At 45.8% G+C, this 20,067-nt stretch overlaps 1 protein-coding gene across 1 annotated transcript in view; it reads right to left on the bottom strand.

Annotated features, from left to right (window-relative positions):
• Positions 1–6,305, bottom strand: part of KCNU1 (potassium calcium-activated channel subfamily U member 1) — a 91,238-nt gene extending 84,933 nt beyond the window's left edge. Inside the window, exons 1-4 of the mRNA XM_077919799.1 lie at positions 6,123–6,305; positions 5,153–5,248; positions 2,414–2,468; positions 578–587 (exon numbers count right to left, since the gene is read on the bottom strand). Coding sequence (XP_077775925.1) covers positions 578–587; positions 2,414–2,468; positions 5,153–5,248; positions 6,123–6,305 — 344 coding nt within the window. The remainder of the gene's footprint in view (positions 1–577; positions 588–2,413; positions 2,469–5,152; positions 5,249–6,122) is intronic.
• Between the last annotated feature and the right edge of the window lie 13,762 nt (positions 6,306–20,067).

Raw genomic sequence — 20,067 nt, 5'->3', positions numbered from 1 at the left:
GTTGTTGTTGTTGTTGCTGCTGCTGCTGCTGCACTAATTTTAACCAAAGAGGAGGCCAACATGCCCTAGTTCCTTTTCAAATTAATATAAGCCAGGCTATTGAATAGGGCAGCAGCCAGTGTAGAGTCATGAGCGATTGGAGACATGGGCAATGAATGGTCCTTGTTTTGATAATGGAAGTCTGAGTGGAATGCTATGCTGTGGTTAATCTGGCCCATTTTATGACACTCATCACAACATTGACCTTTTTTCATGGGAACAATGGAACTATAATATGCTGCATCTAGTCTCTAGGATTTGAGGAAGGGTTAGGGAAATACTCATCTGGAGATGACAGAGATCAGACCAGGGACCTTTTGTTTGCAAAGCATATGCTTGTAAAGCATATTAAGGTGTGACATATGCCTGACTCTCTTCCTTCAACCAGTATAGACTGGTGCAAGATTTGTCATTACAGTGGTGCCTCGCAAGACGAAATTAATCCGTTCTGCGAGTCTCTTCGTCTTGCGGTTTTTTCGTCTTGCGAAGCACGGCTATTAGCGGCTTAGCGGCTATTAGCGGCTTAGCGGCTATTAACGGCTTAGCGGCTTAGCAGCTTTAAGAAAAAGGAAACAAACTCGCAAGAACTCGCAAGACGTTTCGTCTTGCGAAGCAAGCCCATAGGGAAATTCGTCTTGCGGAACGACTAAAAAAACAGAAAACCCTTTCGTCTAGCGAGTTTTTTGTCTTGCGAGGCATTCGTCTTGCGGGGCACCACTGTAAAAGCAAATTTGGGTTTAATGAGATATTCAGAACTGGCAGCAACTGAGCAAAAGCACCCACATGCTGCATCACCATGCTATGTCCCCTCCCAAATATCCAAATATCAAGAAGTTGAATTTCACATTCCATTTGGCACCTTTGACAGTTTCCACATTTTGTGTTTTTGACAAGTGCAGAATGACAGAACGAAATTGCCAAAGCCATTTTGATTTGTGCTTTTCAATATGATGTTGCTGTTTCCAACCCAGAAAAAAAATATCCCACTTTTCAATATGTAGCCTGTACCCTATATCTTTTAGTGGGACCATATGCTTCAGTTGCAAGTATCTAACAGATACAGTAGCTGTTTTCTCACCATTTATTCCCCAGCTGCTCATGTGGGTCCTCAATTTGGAGTATTAGCGACTTTGATAGAATACCTTGTATTTTAAATTTCTGAATAAAGTATGGAATATAGTACTTTAATCTGAATGTGAAAGCCGAAACATACACACTGTGCAAACACACCACATAGTGCCACTACTGTCTCCTCTGTGTTTGTTACCAGTAAGTTCCAAAGATCAATTCAAAGTATTGAGGTTGTTGCTTTAATTAAAACCCTACATGGCCTAGAATAAGAGTATCACTATCTACTCACATATGAGCCTGTCTGAGCAAGAGTAACCACCAGCTCAATGGTTAAACACATGTAAGGAGATTGCTGTTGCAATTAGGTTCTGCTTGCAGGTTCCTCATGGGCACCTGGTTGGCCAAGTGAGAACAGGGTCCTAGACTGGATGAGACTGAGCCAGAAGAGCTCTTCTTCTGTTGTTATGCTTCACATGCAAAAGACCCAATCTCTGGCATTGGGAAGGGCCATAACTTTGTGGCAGAGCACCTGCTTTGTATGCAGATGACCCTTGGTTCAGTCCCTGGCATCTCCAGGTAGGACCAGGAGAGACTTCTGCCTGAAGCTCTGGAGAGCTGAGGCCAGCCATTGTGGACAAGACTTAGCTAGATGGTCTGATGGTCTGGCTCAGAAACATAGGGAGCTGCCTTGTACCATTTCTGGGCAGGGCTAGGAAAGACTCTTGTCTGAAACACTGGAAAACTGCTGCCAACCATTGTCTGAACTATAGCAATCCAGGTGTGCCAATGGTTCTGACTGGTATAAGGAGCTCCCTATGAGGGCTGAGATCAGCCTGAATCCTGCTGCAGGTTCCTCTAATATCAGAAATATGACAAATAGTTGGGGGGAGAAGGCATTTTCTGTGTCCCCAAGGGAAGACCACCTGGCTCCATGTTTTGCTCACCTTTCAACCTCTGCTCACCGCAAAGATAGATATTTGGGGGCATTTTGCCTCCTAATATAATTCTAGTGAGCATTTCTTGGAGTGCTCCTTCCCAATATAATTTGTGCATTTGATTTTTAATGTGATTGATGGATTACTGAGAGTTTCAATATGAATTTTAACATTGTCTTTTTATTATTATTTTATTATTTTATTGTTATTATCCTTCCCTGTTGCTTGTGTTATTTGCCATCTTGGTGATTTCAGGAGAAAAGAGGATACAAATATTTTGAATAGCTATATCACTTGTTGTTTTTTTAAAAAGCAACAAATTAAAAATACACTTTAGGATAGATTTCTGAATTATAATTACCTTTGACAGTTGATGAAGTAAATGATGAGTGATCCAATGCTAAACAGGAACACCAGTATGACCTAAAACAGTGATAACTGATATGAAAATCCAGCTGATTCTAAATCATGCCATTCAAATATCAAGATGCGAAACCATTTTACTATCTTCTTAAAACAAGGATGGGGACTCTGTAGCCCTTCAGATTCGCTTGGACTCTAACTCCCATTATCCCTGGGTGTTGCCTATGCTAGCTGTGGCTGGTGAAAAATGTCCACCAATAACTGGAGGGCACAAGTTCCCCATCCTTTCCTTTAAACTTCACTAAAATGTTGGGTGGATGTACACCTTATGGCTTTCATGTGCAGATTACTGGACACTTTATTTTGTGATGATACACCGTCTCTTTCCAAGCATATGTTCATCACACAGTTCGTACTATGCAGGAACGGGACAAATGGATTAATCTGTATCAAGCACTGCTTGTTTTTATATATATATTTTTTTCAGCACATGAAATTAAACATGTCCAGGAATGTACACAGATGTCACAACATAAATTATTATTATTTGCAACCATCATCAGATAGAATCTTAGGGTAACATAAAGCAACCCTCAATTTTACACAGTGCATTCAATTTTACACAGCGCACATAGAATAATAGAATTGTAGAATTGGAAGGGACACCAAGGGCCATCTAGTCCAACCCACTACAATGCAGGAATCTCATCACATGGTCCCCCATCCAGTTTGAAACCATAGCAGACCCTACTTAGCTTGGCAAATGTGCTAGCAGTTTCATTGCCACACTTTATATGAATTTGGGATTTGCAACTTCCCCTGGTTCCATTTTTTTTTTAAAAAACTGTTTCTCTGTTTCACTTTGCCCTGCTCTCCACTCCTCCTGAATCTTGGTTTTAAAACTATAATTTCTAAAACTAATTCAGGAATTGTAGCATGTCCAGGTTGCACATGTTTGCATTCATAAAACTCTGGGGAGGGGAAGGTTGATGTGATTGACAGCATGACTGCAATTGAAGTTGGAAGTGGTGCACTAATCACTGACTCTGTCCAGAATATGAGGCATCTACTAGGAGGGAAAAACTGGTGTGAATGCTCTGGTACACTCTGATCTTAAAATGCTATTACTCAGAATACAAGCCAATTCCACTGAAATCAATGGAGCTTACCTCCAAGCAAATGCTATTTAAGATCAGAAGTGGTCGGCTTCAATCCAAAGAACATTTAGTTGGAAGTAAAATCTATGAGGGTTAGGACTGGAATGTAAGTTTGTGATCTTTTGGGAGGGCGCAATCTGTCCATATATTGCAGTACATTGTCGTTATAGGCCTTGAACTCTTGACAACAGAGATTTTGGTGGAGCATGCTGGGCTTAGGGTCTGCATTTGAGCTTCCATATCATGTAATGCTGACCTAAAGCAGAGGAAGTCAAATATTGCTTAGCTTGGAAATAAGCTGAGCTATTTTTTAGGGTTTGGTGTGAAAGTAAAGGTAAAGGGACCCCTGACCATTAGGTCCAGTCGCAGATGACTCTGGGGTTGCAGCGCTCATCTCGCTTTACTGGCTGAGGGAGCCAGCGTACAGCTTCCGGGTCATGTGGCCAGCATGACTAAGCCGCTTCTGGCGAACCAGAGCAGTGCATGGAAACGCCATTCACCTTCCCGCTGGAGCGCTACCTATTTATCTACTTGCATTTTGATGTGCTTTCAAACCGCTAGGTTGGCAGGAACAGGACTGAGCAACGGGAGCTCACCCCGTCGCGGGGATTCAAACCGCCGACCTTCTGATCAGCAAGCCCTAGGCTCAGTGGTTTAACCCACAGTGCCACCCACATCCCTGGTGGGAAAGTAGTCCAGCTTATATCTGAGCCAATCCCCAATGTAAGCCACAATGAACCTCACGCATCACTAACTGAAATAACAAACTGAACCTGCAACATAAAGTTACTGTGTGGAGTGCCATACCCAGGGTTGATGTTTTTGAGCTATTTTTATGGAAAATCGGCAAAAACAACACAGCCGACATGGGTTGCCATATGTCTGGATTTTCCCAGACATTTTGACGAATTCCGCCCGGACACTGCTTCCGACTGCAGTATTCTGGGTAGGGTTTTTTCTCCTAATGTTCTTTTATTTTTTGTACTTTGGAAAACCTTGAGATTTTATTGAATCTGCCAGTACCTTCAGATTTTGCACGAGTGGTGTTGTTTTGTGGTGCCTGAACGCAAGGAATGTGTATGGGGTTGGTTATCATCTTGCAGCCCTGCCTCCTCTCCTACTGCAGTATCATGTATGATTATTTGTAGTACTTCTTCATGTCCCTCCTCCTCAAGAGGTCTGGAAGGTGGCAACATGAGAACGGGCCTTCTCTGCAGTGGCTCCCCATCTGTGGAATGCTCTTCAGAGGGAAGCTCACCTGGTGCCTTCATTAGACACCTTTAGGCACCAGGCAAAAACATTCCTTTTTAACCAGGCCTTTGGTTGATTTGATTGACATCCTATGCCCTTTTAAAATGTGTTTTTGTGTGTGTGGGGGGAGCTATTGGGTTGTTGTTCTTATTTTTATTACGTAGTTTGTGGTTTTATAGCTTGATTTATTATGGGAACCGCCTTGAGACCCCCGGGTATAGGGTGGTATATAAATTCAAATAATAATAATAATAATAATAATAATAATAATAATAATAATAATAATAATAATAATACTTCCCTTCCCAATGCATACATATTAATTAAACAACTCACCAGTATACGTCCCACAACAGTCTGGGCAGAGATCATCCTGACCACCCAAACCTGAAAGTATCTCTTCCATAGATTTAACCTAGGCATCCTTCGAGTCTGTTAAGGGGAAAAGAAAGGAGCTGAGTTCTTGAAAAGGACCACAATCCACATTGCTGTGCTACAGGCAAGCAGGGTGCTCTCATCTCTCAGATTATTGGTGTATGCCCCCTGCTACTTCTCCACATCCCCACTTCTCCACACAAGTGAAACCTGCACAGCAGTCTCTGTAAAAGCATGAGAACACTGCCCGGGTGTTTAAATAGGGACAGAATCTTTTCAAGAAACTGGGGGGGGGGGGGGGGGGAGGGGACTAAGCACACACCTGCTCATTTTGATCCTGCTGGTGAGCAAGGCAGATCTCTTATTGGAGCGCCAAGCCCGAATATTAAATAACAGACACAAGTGTAAAAGAGGGTGAGAGAAGTGTGGTTTCTGGAAATATTGGAAACCCCTCAGCGTGTTGGTGTGTTAACAATAAAAACAAATAGAGAAAAATTACCCAAATCCCACTAACACTCCCCAATTCTTTAAAAACATACAACGAACAACTGGATAGCAATCATGAGCAGCAGAACTAGATAATTCACAGCCAGTCCCAGCTTTCAGTTTCTTCAATTTGTTTACATTTTTCTTAGCCTTTTAGGATATATTTCCCAAGGTCATGCTCACGAGCTGTTTACTGTTGCACATGAATGTTGTTGTACCTTGTCAGAACATCACACAAGATAAATTGAAAGGTATATTTGAGTACAATCGCACCAATATTTTATCCCTGATGTGTGGTTGGGGGGCAAGAAAGCAGCCCCCACCCCAAAGAACCAAGATGCCTCCCCAAGGATGGCTCTTAGTCACCAGCTGTAACTAGTTCCATCTGCGGTATATTGTCCAGGCATGCAAACCCTCCTTGCTCAGCATCCAGTTGTGTGTTTACCTTAAATCCAGCAAATTTAAACAAGGACTTCAATGAGTATTCAATTACTCTGAACATCAAGATGAGGAGGATGCCTCCCACAAAAATGGACAGACAGGCGGACATAAAGGCCAGCTGAACATATTCAGTGCAGTGGCTCCCAATTTCCTCATCCCAGCTTCCACCCACTTCATGATAATACATATCTCATTCCTGTGCTGTCTCTTCTGCTTTTTTCCTACTGTTCACTTGGGATGTTCTAAGAAATACCCTTCCTTTCTAGAATCTTTGTGATGTCACTGCCAACATATGATGTCATTCATAGAGCGAGCTGTAGACATCAGCTATGTTTATGGAAAACCAGCTGAACAAGGAACAATGTGGATTGCACAAAGAAAGTTGCCTCCGCTGCTGCTTCCTTAGCCCCGAAAGGGTGACTGGGTAAACCCACACTGTCCCAGGGTGGATGGATGAGACACCACAGCAATCAAGGTGCAGTTGTGTCACTTGGCTGGAATGAGCCTTTATGGGCCAGACCCATCCCCTTTCTGATTGACCCACTAAGGTACAAACATCTCCTCTTCTCCTTCTTCAGGAGGAAGTCTGTCAAGGCTTCCTCCTCCATTCGAGTGAGCCCAACTTATCTCCATGTGAGACTCAGGGGAGTGGCATGTTCTCCTCAAGAGGGACCCATAGTAACTTTGGTAAACAACACCAATTGGCAAATGGAATATGGGAAGAATTAACCCCAGCACTCCTTTCACAATCCTACAGCAACTCTCAGATCCATTGGAAGTAAATAAAAAGAGTTGGCAGATCTCCTATGTCACCAGGGGCATAGCATGGGTTGCCTGTGCCCAGCATGGGGAAGTGTTGTGCCCCCCTAGTGGACTGGGAAACTGGGGTGGTGGTGCATACCGGGCAATCACATTGGTGTTGACAGTTGTGCTGCTCCTTCCTCCCTTGTCCCACCCCAACCCAGAGGCTCCTCACAGCCAATGAATGATGCTGCCACCTGGACAATGAGGCAACTGGAACCCCTCACAGGAGAGGCGAAGAAGCGAGCAGGGAGGTGTGACTTACGGGGTCCCTCAACCCTGCATTAAGTCTCTATTTGGGTATGTCTACACAGGTAAGGGACGCAGGTGGCACTATGAGTTAAACCACAGAGCCTAGGACTTGCAGATCAGAAGGTCAGTGGTTCGAATCCCCGCAATGGGGTGAGCTCCCATTGCTCGGTCTCAGCTCCTGCCAACCTAGCAGTTCGAAAGCACGTCAAAGTGCAAGTAGATAAATAGGTACCGCTCCGGCAGGAAGGTAAACGGCATTTCCGTGCGCTGCTCTGGTTCGCCAGAAGCGGCTTAGCCATGCTGGCCACATGACCCGGAAGTTGTATGCTGGCCCCCTCGGCCAATAAAGCAAGATGAGCGCCGCAACCCCAGAGTCGGCCACAACTGGACCTAATGGTCAGGGGTCCCTTTACCTTTACCTTTACACAGGTAGGTCTTGGATGCACTCATTCAATGGATTCAGTCTCTGTAAGAGTGTAAGAGTGAGGCTCAGGGAAGGTTAAGGGAACAGGTGGTGAGTGGGCTGCACAGATTGCAGAAGCTCCTTCTCAATGCTTCCTCCCTGCCACTCCCCCTGACCACCACCTGCCTCCCCCCTGCTCCCGCAACTGGCTCCTTCACAAGTGTAGAGAAGCTACAGCGGCCTCCACAGCAGTGGCTGCTCTTCCTCCTCCTTCCTCTGTGCCTCTTTCTCACTGCTAGCTCCCTCCCCACCCACCACCCTGCCATGGCCCTCCTTTGGTCCAGGCAACCCTCCACCGTCCTCCACCCCCACTTGCAGTTGCCTTGAGACCCCTGCACTGCACTTGGCAAACTCACCAGCAGCAAAACAAAACACAGCTGCTCTTGCAAAGTTAAAGAAATTGGAGTTCTTGTTGAAAATACACTGAAAAGGATATACCAAGAGCTCTGGCCACAAGTTTCAATATAAGGAATAATTCCTACTCAAGAGTTGAAAAGAAAAACGTGTGTATTCTGCTAAGAATAACAGTTAGAAACTAATAGTAAATTTAAACACAGCGTGTAAGTGCGATAGTTTTAAGGTAATAGTAAATTTAGATACAACGTTTAAGTACAAAAATAATGTAGTTTCAAATATGCAGTGATATAGTATAAAGGTACATAAAATACCAGTATACAACAATTGTTTTATACAAGTCTCAATGGCAGTCAAAAAGAGTCCATTTTTATTGTATAAAATCAGAATAAAGAATGAAGAATCAAATAGGGCCAAAAAGGAGTATCCGGAGTGTGAATCAGATGTACGACTCAGTAGTGGTGACCAGGACAGGGCCCTGTTTCGGAGTAAACGCCTTCTTCAGCTCGGTTTTTTGAGGACTATAACTGTTGGAAGTCTATATCATTTAATTCTTTTATGTTTCTTTTTCGACATGCGTCTTAGATAATTGAATCCAAGTTTTCTTGCGTTTCTCTGTGCGTTTCTCAGGCATTCCTCCCAAAACTGTGCCCCCCCCAAATGTGCCCGGGCCCACCACCCCGGTAGCTCCCACCATGCCACAACAAGCCCCCTCTGTGTCACACCAAGTTTGAGTCTCAGGCTAGGCCTTGGGCAGAGGGAACAGACAATGGAGACATAAAGGATGATGCACTATATTCTACATATCGCTTGATATAACGGAACATCCCTCTTTCCTCCTTCCTCTGCTTCAAGCCTCACTTCTGCAGCTGCTGGGATCAGATGGAGCTAGTTATCTCAGCCGTTCACTCCCCATTGCAATATAATTTCATCAAAATCTCTAGGGTTCATAGAGAGGTTTTTAAAAAATCTTTTATGAAACCAATGGATGAATAATAACGCAATCAGGTTTCTCTTCATGCAATCAGAACAGTTGAGTGGGGAAATGGTGATTTTTGTCTGAAAAGGGGACACATGCCCAGGAAAACCAAGTAGCAAAACAGTTCCCTAGCATGAGGGCTGATGGGCAAAGAATGCAATATTTTGTGGCCTTTAAATATAGCTATTACTGAATGCATCTCCTCCCCACTGCAAAAGCCAAAGGGGGCCAGTTCAAGTCAGTGTTACCGTGTGAATAAAGCAATGTGCCGACAGTAGCCATTTTGTAACTTTGGCAATGTGACTCTTCTTCTTTATATTTCCACATGTGTGTCCTTTCCAGCTGACCCAGCACAATTATCATCAACTCTCCATTGTGGAATACCCTCATGCTCAAGCCAACATCTGCTGAAAAGCAAGTTTCTAGAATTAGTTTGTATGCATGCAAACACAAGGGTGGTCCCCACCCCTAGAAGCAAGACGTGACTGGGATTAAACGTCACAACTTTATTAACTATCAAGGCACTGAGAGAAAATGAATCTAGGGAACTGTAGGAAGCCTAACATGATGAAGGTGCTTTGAGAACTCCCCAGCCCTTCACCTGGGCAACCCAATCCTGGCTCAGGGTCCCAGATTTAGATAGTTAATGGATTAGTACCCCTCTATGTCTGCTCACTTGAAATCAAGCTGAGGTGGGCATCCAAGAGTTGTATCCCAGCATTTCGAAGGAAGCCTGTTCTAGTGCTCAAGGTCTTTTTCTTCTGTTCCTGGTGAGGAGTCGGGGTAGATTGAATGAACATCCCTTCACTGAGATGGTGCCCTTGGGTGCTCATCAGGGGTGCTAAGCTAAACTCCTTCCCTGCTCATACTATGTGCCACAAGAGCTTAAGCTGGGCTACCCTCTACCCACCTGCAGAGCACAAGGTCAGACAGGCCCCTATGTGGATCCTTGATAAATAAATCACATCCTTCAGTAGAAAGGTGGACACCACCATCTCTATAAAGATGAGTCACTGAATCTGCTCATATGCAATGTATGCACGCCCGTGTAACCTCCTGATTCTCCATGGGGCACTGCAGTGAAAACTGTCATCCTAGGGTTCTAGATTCAGATAGATAGCCGTGTTGGTCTGACACAGTCCACACACACACACACACACACACACACCTCTGGTTACATACTTAATTCATTCATTCCGGAGGACTGTTCTTAACCTGAAACTGTTCTTAACCTGAAGCACCACTTTAGCTAATGGCGCATCCTGCTGCCGCCGCGCCACTGCTGTGCGATTTCTGTTCTCATCCTGAAGCAAAGTTCTGAACCAGAGGTACTATTTCTGGGTTAGCGGAGTCTGTAACCTGAAGCGTAAGTAACCTGAAGCTTATGTAACCCGAGGTACCACTGTATATATAATCCAGTAGCACCTTAGAGACCAACTAAGTTTGTTCTTGGGACGCAGGTGGCGCCGTGGTCTAAACCCCTGAGCCTCTCGGGCTTGCTGATCAGGAGGTCAGCGGTTCAAATTCCTGCAACGGGGTGAGCTCCCATTGCTTGGTCCCAGCTCCTGCCAACCCAGCAGTTTGAAAGCATGCCAGTGCAAGTAGATAAATAGGTATCGCTCTGGCGGGAAGGTAAATGGCGTTTCTATGCTCTGCTCTGGTTTCGGTGTTCTGTTGCACCAGAAGCAGCTTAGTCATGCTGGCCACATGACCCGGAAAAAACTGTTTGCGGAGCGGACAAACGCTGGCTTCCTCGGCCTGTAAAGCAAGATAAGTGCCGCAACCCCAGAGTCAGGGGTCAGGTCAGGATTTAACTGTCAGGGGTCCTTTACCTTTTTAAGTTTGTTCTTGGTATAAGCTTTTGTGTGCATGCACATGAAAGCTTATACCAAGAACAAACTTAGTTGGTCTCTAAGGTGCTACTGGACAATTGTTATATTTTTTTAATATTTTGTCATCCTAGGGGATGTTATTGATAACATGGACAGTAAACTGATTATTCTTGTTGTTTGATTTATATACCACCCTTTATCAAAAGTTCCCAAGGAGGTGTACAATATTAAGAACATATTTTATGGAATATTAAAAAGCATAATACAGAGCATAATGATAAACAGCATACTAATAATAACAACAATGGCCTCCCTCACACAGATATAACAGGCCATGGATTATTTACCATATTTTTCATTCTATAAGACACATCAGACCACAAGACGCACCTAGTTTTTGGAGGAGGAAAACAAAACAAAACAAAACATTCTGAATCTCAGAAGCCAGAACAGCAAGAGGGATCTCTGCGCAGTGAAAGCAGCAATCCCTCTTGCTGTTCTGGCTTCTGGGATAGCTGCATAGCCTGCATTCGCTCCATAAGATGCACACACATTTCCCCTTACTTTTTAGGAGGGGAAAAGTGAGTCTTATAGAGCAAAAAATATGGTAATAGCCAAAGGCCTGGGTAAAGAGGAATGTTTTTGCCTGGTGCCTAAAAGGCATATCATGGCACCAGCTGATCATTATCACAGCAGAACCTCGCCACTGAATCCTAGAAGGCAGTAGATCAGAAGTTAAGTGACTGCAACAATTGGGAGGGGGCGAAGAATCATGGAATGTTAAACTCCTCATTACCTTAGACAAGGTGTAGTAAAATATTGTGCAAATCTTTATCCTCCTTTTAGACAGCATAGAAGTGGCCAAACGTACCTAAATGATGAGACGCAGAGCATGGCCTCAGAAAGCAATCCTAAGGCTCGGGCAACTTCATGCAGATGATGGCGTTTCTTACAGAAAGAGGTGAGGCAGGGAGATATTGCCCAGGATGAAAAGAGGGATATTCCCCCACCTTGTTTACAGACAGATTCCACCTGCCTGCACTTTTTAAGTTTGGCTTGTTGACTGTAGATCCTAAGGTTATATTAATAAATATAACCTTAAACCAAATGTCCTGTCTCTCAAGTCACCTTGAGAGTGGGCAGGTAATAAGACATTAATTCTGAAGGAAGGAAGGAAGGAAGGAAGGAAGGAAGGAAGGAAGGAAGGAAGGAAGGAAGGAAGGAAGGAATTTTATTATTTCGGTCACAGACCAATTCCAGCCCATATGCAATATAAAACATGATAGGCAGCTTGTTTTGGTGAAGGCAGGCTGATATATAGGGCTCACCACTGGATGGCAGCATTCTCCTGCCTTTAAAATGAAGTGCCACCAGCATTCACTTCTTAGTGCAAACAAGTCAGTCACAAATCACAAATTTGTACAGCAAAAACACAAACAGGAAGGGTGTAGAGGGAAATGTGCGTGATTTATTAGAGACAGTGCTACTCCTACTCTGATTTCAAGCTGCAAGGTTGTATTTACTGCAGAGTTGGTGATGCGCGGAGGGACGTGTCGCAGTTGACTTTGCATTTACTTCAGTATATAAAAGACAATCAGTAGTTAGCAATCTTCCAGAAATGAATTGCTGCTTGTATAATCATTGATTTCAGTACATGCAAATGGAAATTGTCCATTAAGTAACAAGGACAGGGTTTTTTTTTTTTTTTAAAGTTAGCTCACAGATGAACTGTATTTGGCAGCCACACATTTAAAGCACCCCACCTCTGCCCCAAGGAATCCTGGTAACTGTAGTTTAACCCTCCCAGAGCTACAATTCTCTGCACTCTTAAAAAATATTGTATCCAGGATTCTGGGAAGGGGGATGAGCGATTCAATTGCAGTTTAAGTCTATGGTGTGTATGTAGCCTTTGTTTTGTTCCTATTAGACTCAAACTCTATCTCACAAATGTGATTGAAGGTAAGGTACAGGGTAAGGTAAGGTACAGGTAAGGTAAAAGTACAGGGGCCCCTGACCATTAGGTCCAGTCGCAGATGACTCCGGGGTTGCGGTGCTCATCTCGCTTTATTGGCCAAGGGAGCAGGCGTACAGCTTCTGGGTCATGTGGCCAGCATGACTAAGCCGCTTCTGGCAAACCAGAGCAGCGCATGAAAACGCTGTTTACCTTCCCACAGGAGCGGTACCTATTTATCTACTTGCACTTTGACGTGCTTTTGAACTGCTAGGTTGGCAGGAGCAGGGACTGAGCAACGGGAGCTCACCCCGTCGCGGGGATTCGAACCACCGACCTTCTGATCGGCAAGTCCTAGGCTATGTGGTTTAACGCACTGCGCCACCCACATCCCATGATTGAAGGTAGGTTGTGAGAAATACGGAACTAAGGCGGGAAAGGGCTTTTTCGTGTTTTCATTATTCTTAAGAGTTTTATTCCACTTTCCCTTACCTGATATTTTCCATTTTTTGTGTGAACTTCCACACAAGGAAAATGCCACTTCTGGAAACCTAGTGGAATCTACTGGAGGTTTAGCACTCATTTCCATGTTAATTGTTTACAGAGGTGAGGGATCTATTTGCAACCCAGTTCACTTTGAGTTTTGTGTTGCCATTTCATGTGTTGAAATTTGGGGCAGTATCCTGGCATACAATTCCCCCTCCTACCCCCCACCCCCTGCTGCTTAAAGTTTAGTGTGACTTGGTGGTATATCAATGAAAAAGTCACAGATCCATAAAGCAACAGTTACTGCAGTGTAAAGGGAACATTAGAAAATGTTGCTAGCATTATAACATGGAAAACTAAACCAATAAACCCCACATCCACTAGTGCCAACCATATGGGTGTGTGTGTGCCCCGGACGTGACTACTGAGCTCCCCAGGTGCCGCTGCGGCATGCACAACCTGACATCATGTCATGGTGTGGTGTGACATCATAATGTCATGTTATGTTGCGCACCACTGGGCATCCATAATCTGGGATCCAAGTTGGAGCCTCTGCCCACATCTGAAGGTAACCTTATTCAAAATAGAAGCACAGAACCTCAGGCAAGGACAAATATTGTCCTCTAGACCTCCGTAGTATTTGGGACTTTCCCCAGGCCTCTCCTTTCCCCAGCCATTATTCCCAGGCCTGTGGCAGAATGTGTGTTTGTGTACCTAGTGGCTAAATGGGGGTGAAGCCAAGGAGGCTGCAGTGATGGAGACAAGGAGTTCTTCAACTTCGTAATGATAATGATTAATGTTGATAACACTGCAGAAATGGGACGCGAGTGGGGCTGTGGTCTAACCACAGAGCCTAGGGCTTGCGGATCAGAAGGTCGGCAGTTCGAATCCCCGCGACAGGGTGAGCTCCCATTGCTCAGTCCCTGCTCCTGCCAACCTAGCAGTTTGAAAGCACGTCAAGTGCAAGTAGTTAAATAGGTACCACTCTGGCAGGAAGGTAAACAATTTTTCTGTGTGCTGCTCTGGTTCGCCAGAAGCGGCTTAGTCATGCTGGCCACATGACCCGGAAGTTGTCTGTATACAAACGCTGGCTCCTCAGCCTATAGAGCGAGATAAGTGCTGCAACCCCAGAGTTGTCCATGACTGGACCCAACGGTCAGGGGTCCCTTTACCTTTACTTTAACATTGCAGAAATAGTGTTACAAACATGTTGTGATGTGTTTGAATGGTATAGGTATAACCCTAGGTTGCATGCGCACAGCAGTTTATTTTGTTTCCCCCCATGTCTCCCTAATTGTTACTTTCTACATTATCTCTGAGCTTTCACACGTAAGAGCCACTTCTGAAAATCTAGCAGAATATGGTGGAAGTTTAGTGCTCATTTCCATGTTAATTGGTTCCAGAAATAATCCGTTTTCCAACCACATTAACCCACAAAATTGGAGAAGTAAAGTGACGAAATTTGGGGCAGTACGTCGGCACACAGTTCTTTCCTGCCATTTTCATGGGGGCAGAGAAGCATGCATGTGCGAAAAGGGTGGGGGAGTAGTGACGTTGTCCAATCCCGTTGTGGCGCACTGCATCTACTGGTGCGAATGTAGTTTACCACGACATGCTGGTATATTGGTCAAAAAGCCACAGGTCCACAAAGCAACAGGTACTGCAGTGTGAAAGGATTGTTAGAAAGGGGGACCAAAGGTTACCATCACAACCAGGAAAACCAACACAATATTTCCCATGTTTGAATGCACATTCTTAAGTTCTGTTTGCAGAAGCAGGTGTGCGCACTCATTCTCACCCCTCCTCCCCCTTGTTGTCCCCAATTGCAGTGGTGTTCCATCCTTTGTTAGCATCTGGAGTGTCCGCATGCATGCGTACAGAAGGCAAGACTGCAGTAGTCCTGTGCTGCCAGCCATGGCAGGGCTCAGTGGAGGGAGAAGCCAGCCAGCCGAGTCTCAGAGAGTACCTGCCTGGAGGCAGAGGCCAGATACAAGGTCCAGTCCAGTCCTAAGGTCAGGAGTATCTCAGTTCACGTAGTCAGACAATCCAGGGGTCAAGAAAGACAAGGGTCCTAGAGAGGCCCAGACGGGGGGGACGGGACTATATGGGCCACTTGGCCCGGGCCTCCGATTCCAAAGGGGATGCACTATCTTTATATGCAGATACGGTTCAAGCCTTGAAATAAAATCATTTATCAGCATAACTTTTGTGAAAATTATTTATATACTTACTTATTTATAAGACTTCAGTTATCCCCAGGGTAAAAAAAGGGGGGGCACATTATCTACCTGGCCCGGGCCTCTGCGTGGCTCTGGTCCTAGACACTGGCAGAGGAAGGCGGGTGCGGGGGGTGCGGTGCGCACCGGGTGTCAGCCGTGAAGGCGGGTGACATCACCGCATCACACACACACACACGCTTGCTGCACAGGGACGGTGCTGCCGTGGGCAGCTAGCGGTGCCCACCGACACTCGCCGCTTGAGCAGCAGGCGGCCAGGGACACTCACCTCGTGGGCGGCGCGGCACTCCCCCACACTTGCTGTGCAGGTGGCTAGGGACTCTTGCCGTGAGGGCTGGCTAGCCCCCCCCCCCCCCCCCCGCTCCTGGTGCCAGAGCAGGCATCTCTGCCCCTGGTCCTAGATCACAAGAAGCAAGAAGCAGCAAGATCTGGTCAGGAACAACAAATGTTGTTTCCAGCAACTGACTGAGGCTGGAAATCCTGCTTAAGAAAGCTGGAGCCAACAGGGTCTCATCAGGAGCAAGAAGGCTGATCAGCAGCAGGTGGAGTCACTTCACCCTCTGCTCCTTTAGGCTGCTGCTCAGCAGGTGAAGCTGACTCCTGTCTCATGACAAAGAGCAGGAGCTGGGTGTGGAGGGTGAACAAAACCCACCAGGCCAGCCCAACTCTTGTCGCCGCCGGGCAGGTGTGCTGCCCACCCACACAGGGAGAAGCCCAGCGGACTGGCATGGCCCTTGGTAGACACATCCCCCCAACACTGGCTGGGTGGCCAGTCTGCGAGGCGGGCAGAGACACAATGGCCAGACAAGGTTTTGTGGCCCATAGACCCTGAGAGGAAGGTGGGGATCTCTGCACTGGGACACCTGGCTTGTGCTCCCTCAAAATAATGTGCTTGGGGCTATGGCCCCACTTGCTCTCCCCATGCTATAAAGGTAAAGGTAAAGGTACCCCTGCCCGTACGGGCCAGTCTTGCCAGACTCTAGGGTTGTGCGCCCATCTCACTCAAGAGGCCGGGGGCCAGCGCTGTCCGGAGACACTTCCGGGTCACGTGGCCAGCGTGACAAAGCTGCATCTGGCGAGCCAGCACAGCACACAGAAACGCCGTTTACCTTCCCGCCAGTAAGCGGTCCCTATTTATCTACTTGCACCCGGGGGTGCTTTCGAACTGCTAGGTTGGCAGGCGCTGGGACCGAACAACGGGAGCGCACCCCGCCGTGGGGATTCGAACCGCCGACCTTTCGATCGGCAAGACCTAGGCGCTGAGGCTTTTACCCACAGCGCCACCCGCGTCCCTCCCCATGCTATGCCCCTGCCCAATTGTGGGCAGGAGTCTAGAGTCAAATGTGCTGGCAACCCTCCCTTCAAATTCTTTCTGCTCTATGGTTAGGATGGAAGGCCCTGTGCCTCTACTACAGTTAGAATGCCTAGGTAGGGCGACAGGGAAGACAACACATGAGTAAAAGTTCTCTCACTCAAACACACACACACACACAATTCCACAAAGATGTTCTTCAGTTTTTAGGCACAGTATTTATTTTAGCCATTACCTGGATTCATAGGGAAAGCAGTGTCAGCTGTTATATAATGTAGTATAGCCAATGTGGTGCCTTCCAGTTGTCGTTGGACAACAATTCCCACCATCCCTGGCCATGGCCCATGCTGGTTTGGGCAAATGGGAGTGGTAGTTTAACAGGAGCTAGAGGATACCACATTGGCCACCCCAGTGTAGCCCAATGCTCTGTGTTATCTCCACTGCTACTGAATTATTTCTGATCCAGTCTTTCAAAGGCTGGTCTTCCTCTGCTAAATAGAGATTTGGGGTAATCTTTGTGTAGGCATAAATGCTATTTGAGTATCCTAGTGTGGTGTGCATGCTCTTCAGCCTTCCTTGGCTGCATTTAACCTACATTTCTGCAGCTTATAGCGAAGCAGGGAATCTTCCTTTCCAGATACACGTTATAAGAAAATGAGATACCCCAAGGCCCGAGTTTCTCCTGTATAGTAAGCAAAAGGCTCACAGCACAAACCCAGAGAAACTTATGTATTACTAGTTCAAAGTGAATTGGGTTTAACAGCAGGGGATGGAAAGGTTATTTCAGTTACCATGCTTCACAATGCCCCGGGCTGTCAGCGACAGTGGCAAGGGTTGCACCAGAAGATGGAAGGAAGGGTGAGGTGAGACTGGAGAGCTCTTTTTCCATCCATTCCCAGATCTCCGATTCACCCATAGGCACCGACTCCTGGGGAGCCAAGGCAGTTTTGGGCACCCCAATTGTTTTCCAGGGGGCTGGAACCCCTCAGTGTTCAGAGGGCATTTGGTTCCTCCCCCTGACTCCTCGTGACATGACATCGGGCCCAGGGGCGAACAAAGGCGTCGTGACACCCGGGGCGGGGCGCTGCTGCGTAGGGCACATGTGCGGCGTCTCTACGTACAATGCATGCACTGTATGTAGCGATGCCGCACATGAGCTGTACATAGTGGTTTGCTGGCGGCGCAGCTCCAGCACCATACGGACAGTGCTGGGATCCTCTGCTTGCAGCTGCAGCGGCGCAACGGCTGCTTGTGCTACCGCCGTGGGGCGAGCCCCCATGGGGTGCCTTCTTGTCACCCCCCAGGCATGGCACCCAGGGAGACCCACCCGACCCCGCACCCCATTGCAACGCCACTGGGAACATGGTTCTACAGGTATCAGTAGAGGAGGACACATGTACAGATACTGCTGCCATAAGAGCTGTGTGCACTATCCAAACCTTCAGAGCCCTTAACCCAAAGTACAGAACAAGAAAAATGATGTCTTGAGAGAATGCTGTGGTTTAAAGTAGAATAAGGGCAATCCTGACTGAAAATGTTAGTTAATTATTTTTTCTTCCCCCTCCCATGTTTTGGAGGTGCCAGTTTGCCCCCTCTTGCCCACTCATCCATCAAATGGCAAAATAATAATAAAAATGACTGAAATTTTCAGCTCAGCTCAGCTGAAAATTTTACTACTACTACTACACAATAATAACATCATTCCCAGTTTCTGTTAGAACCTTCTTATTATTCTCCATCCTCTTTGGCACTTAGATTAAAATAAACACCTACCCTTAGCATCCTTTCATATATTCATAAAAGTCATGTGGCTAAGCACTTTTCTTTCAAGTCACTTAAGAAAGAAAAAAGACACCTGAACTTTCTAGATTAGAAAATAAAGAGGTTAGCCCGAAGTTTGGAAGCAAATAACCCAGTCGGCTCTGTTCCTTCCCAGTTTCCAGTTTAATAAACATGCATCTATATCTAATGGGCAGTCTGTCAGTTCTCTTTAATAGAAATCACCTACTTCTCTAATAATCATTAAACAAATTGACAGCGTAATAGCCAGGGCATCTCATCTTAATGCCACCAGCTCCAAGAGGAAAATTTCTTGTTAATATCTTTTCCGAGAGGCCATTACTCCGCTTAATGCAGGCAAGGCTCCTGATTTGACACAGCATCAAAGGCATTGGTGTGGGGAATTTATAGTGTTATATATATATATTCTCATTCATGTTTCATATTCTCCTTGTGAAGATGATGATATTTGCTGCCAAAGAAGGACAAACAGGCGCTCTTATAACTCTCTACCAGGCTGTAACAATGATACCAATCAAAGAATGCCTTCCCAGAAATCTCATTACATTAACAGTTGTCACGTATTATGTTCGGTGAGTGTACAAACCATTTTCCTGTGTACACAAATAGTCAAGTTGTGCAGTAATTGTACACATGAATTGCTATATGGGTATACACTGTAGTTGCCGTGTACAAATCAACCAGTGTACACATTTTCACACAAACACTTGGTAGAAACAAAACAAAAAAGGACTCAGTTGACACACAGCCTGAATTTGGGACAAAAGCTGCCATTATTGAACTCACTGAATGGGGACAAATACACCTTGTCTTTAGTGCATGCGCAAGTAAGCACATGTGCATGAATGCAAAGTCACATATTATTGGGCAATCTGTTCTCCCCTCCATATATGTTTAACCAAGGAGCAAAACCACATTAAAAAACCAACAACCAATGAAAGCCACTCTATTGCAGAGTAGAAATATACAACAGAAACTAAAGACGTTGGTATTGATCTCAGACAAAAGCACGGACATTTATCTTAACATGTGCATGAGGAGCAGAGGCATGCTCACGAGCAATGTCCTCTGATATTGAAACTTTCCCTTCAGAGGTAGCCTGTCCCATTTATCCACCTGAGGCTAAACCCTCGCTTACCAGGGTGATGTGGGTTTGTGGTGGCAGCTTCTGGGTTCCACAACCACTTCTCCTCACTTCTCTGCCGCATGGACAGGACAGCCCCGAGCCCCTTGGTCATGCTTCAACATCCACACATTCAATGGAATGCCTAAAAGAGGTCCCTTTGCATGTTCAGCTTTCATGCAATCAAGAACCTCCATCGTATACAACGGTACACATGTATCAAAGTTGATAGATATGCCACCACTTTTTACATGTTCAACTGTACACATGAATGGCTGGGAGAACCCAGCCAGATGGGTGGGGTATAAATGATGATGATGATGATGATGATGATGATGATGATGAATGTTGGCTAAAGG

The sequence above is a fragment of the Podarcis muralis genome, chromosome 15 (assembly GCF_964188315.1).
Source record: "Podarcis muralis chromosome 15, rPodMur119.hap1.1, whole genome shotgun sequence".
Taxonomy (NCBI): domain Eukaryota; kingdom Metazoa; phylum Chordata; class Lepidosauria; order Squamata; family Lacertidae; genus Podarcis; species Podarcis muralis.
The sequence above is the reverse complement of the archived record's forward strand: the minus strand, read 5'-3'. Positions and strand labels throughout refer to the sequence as shown.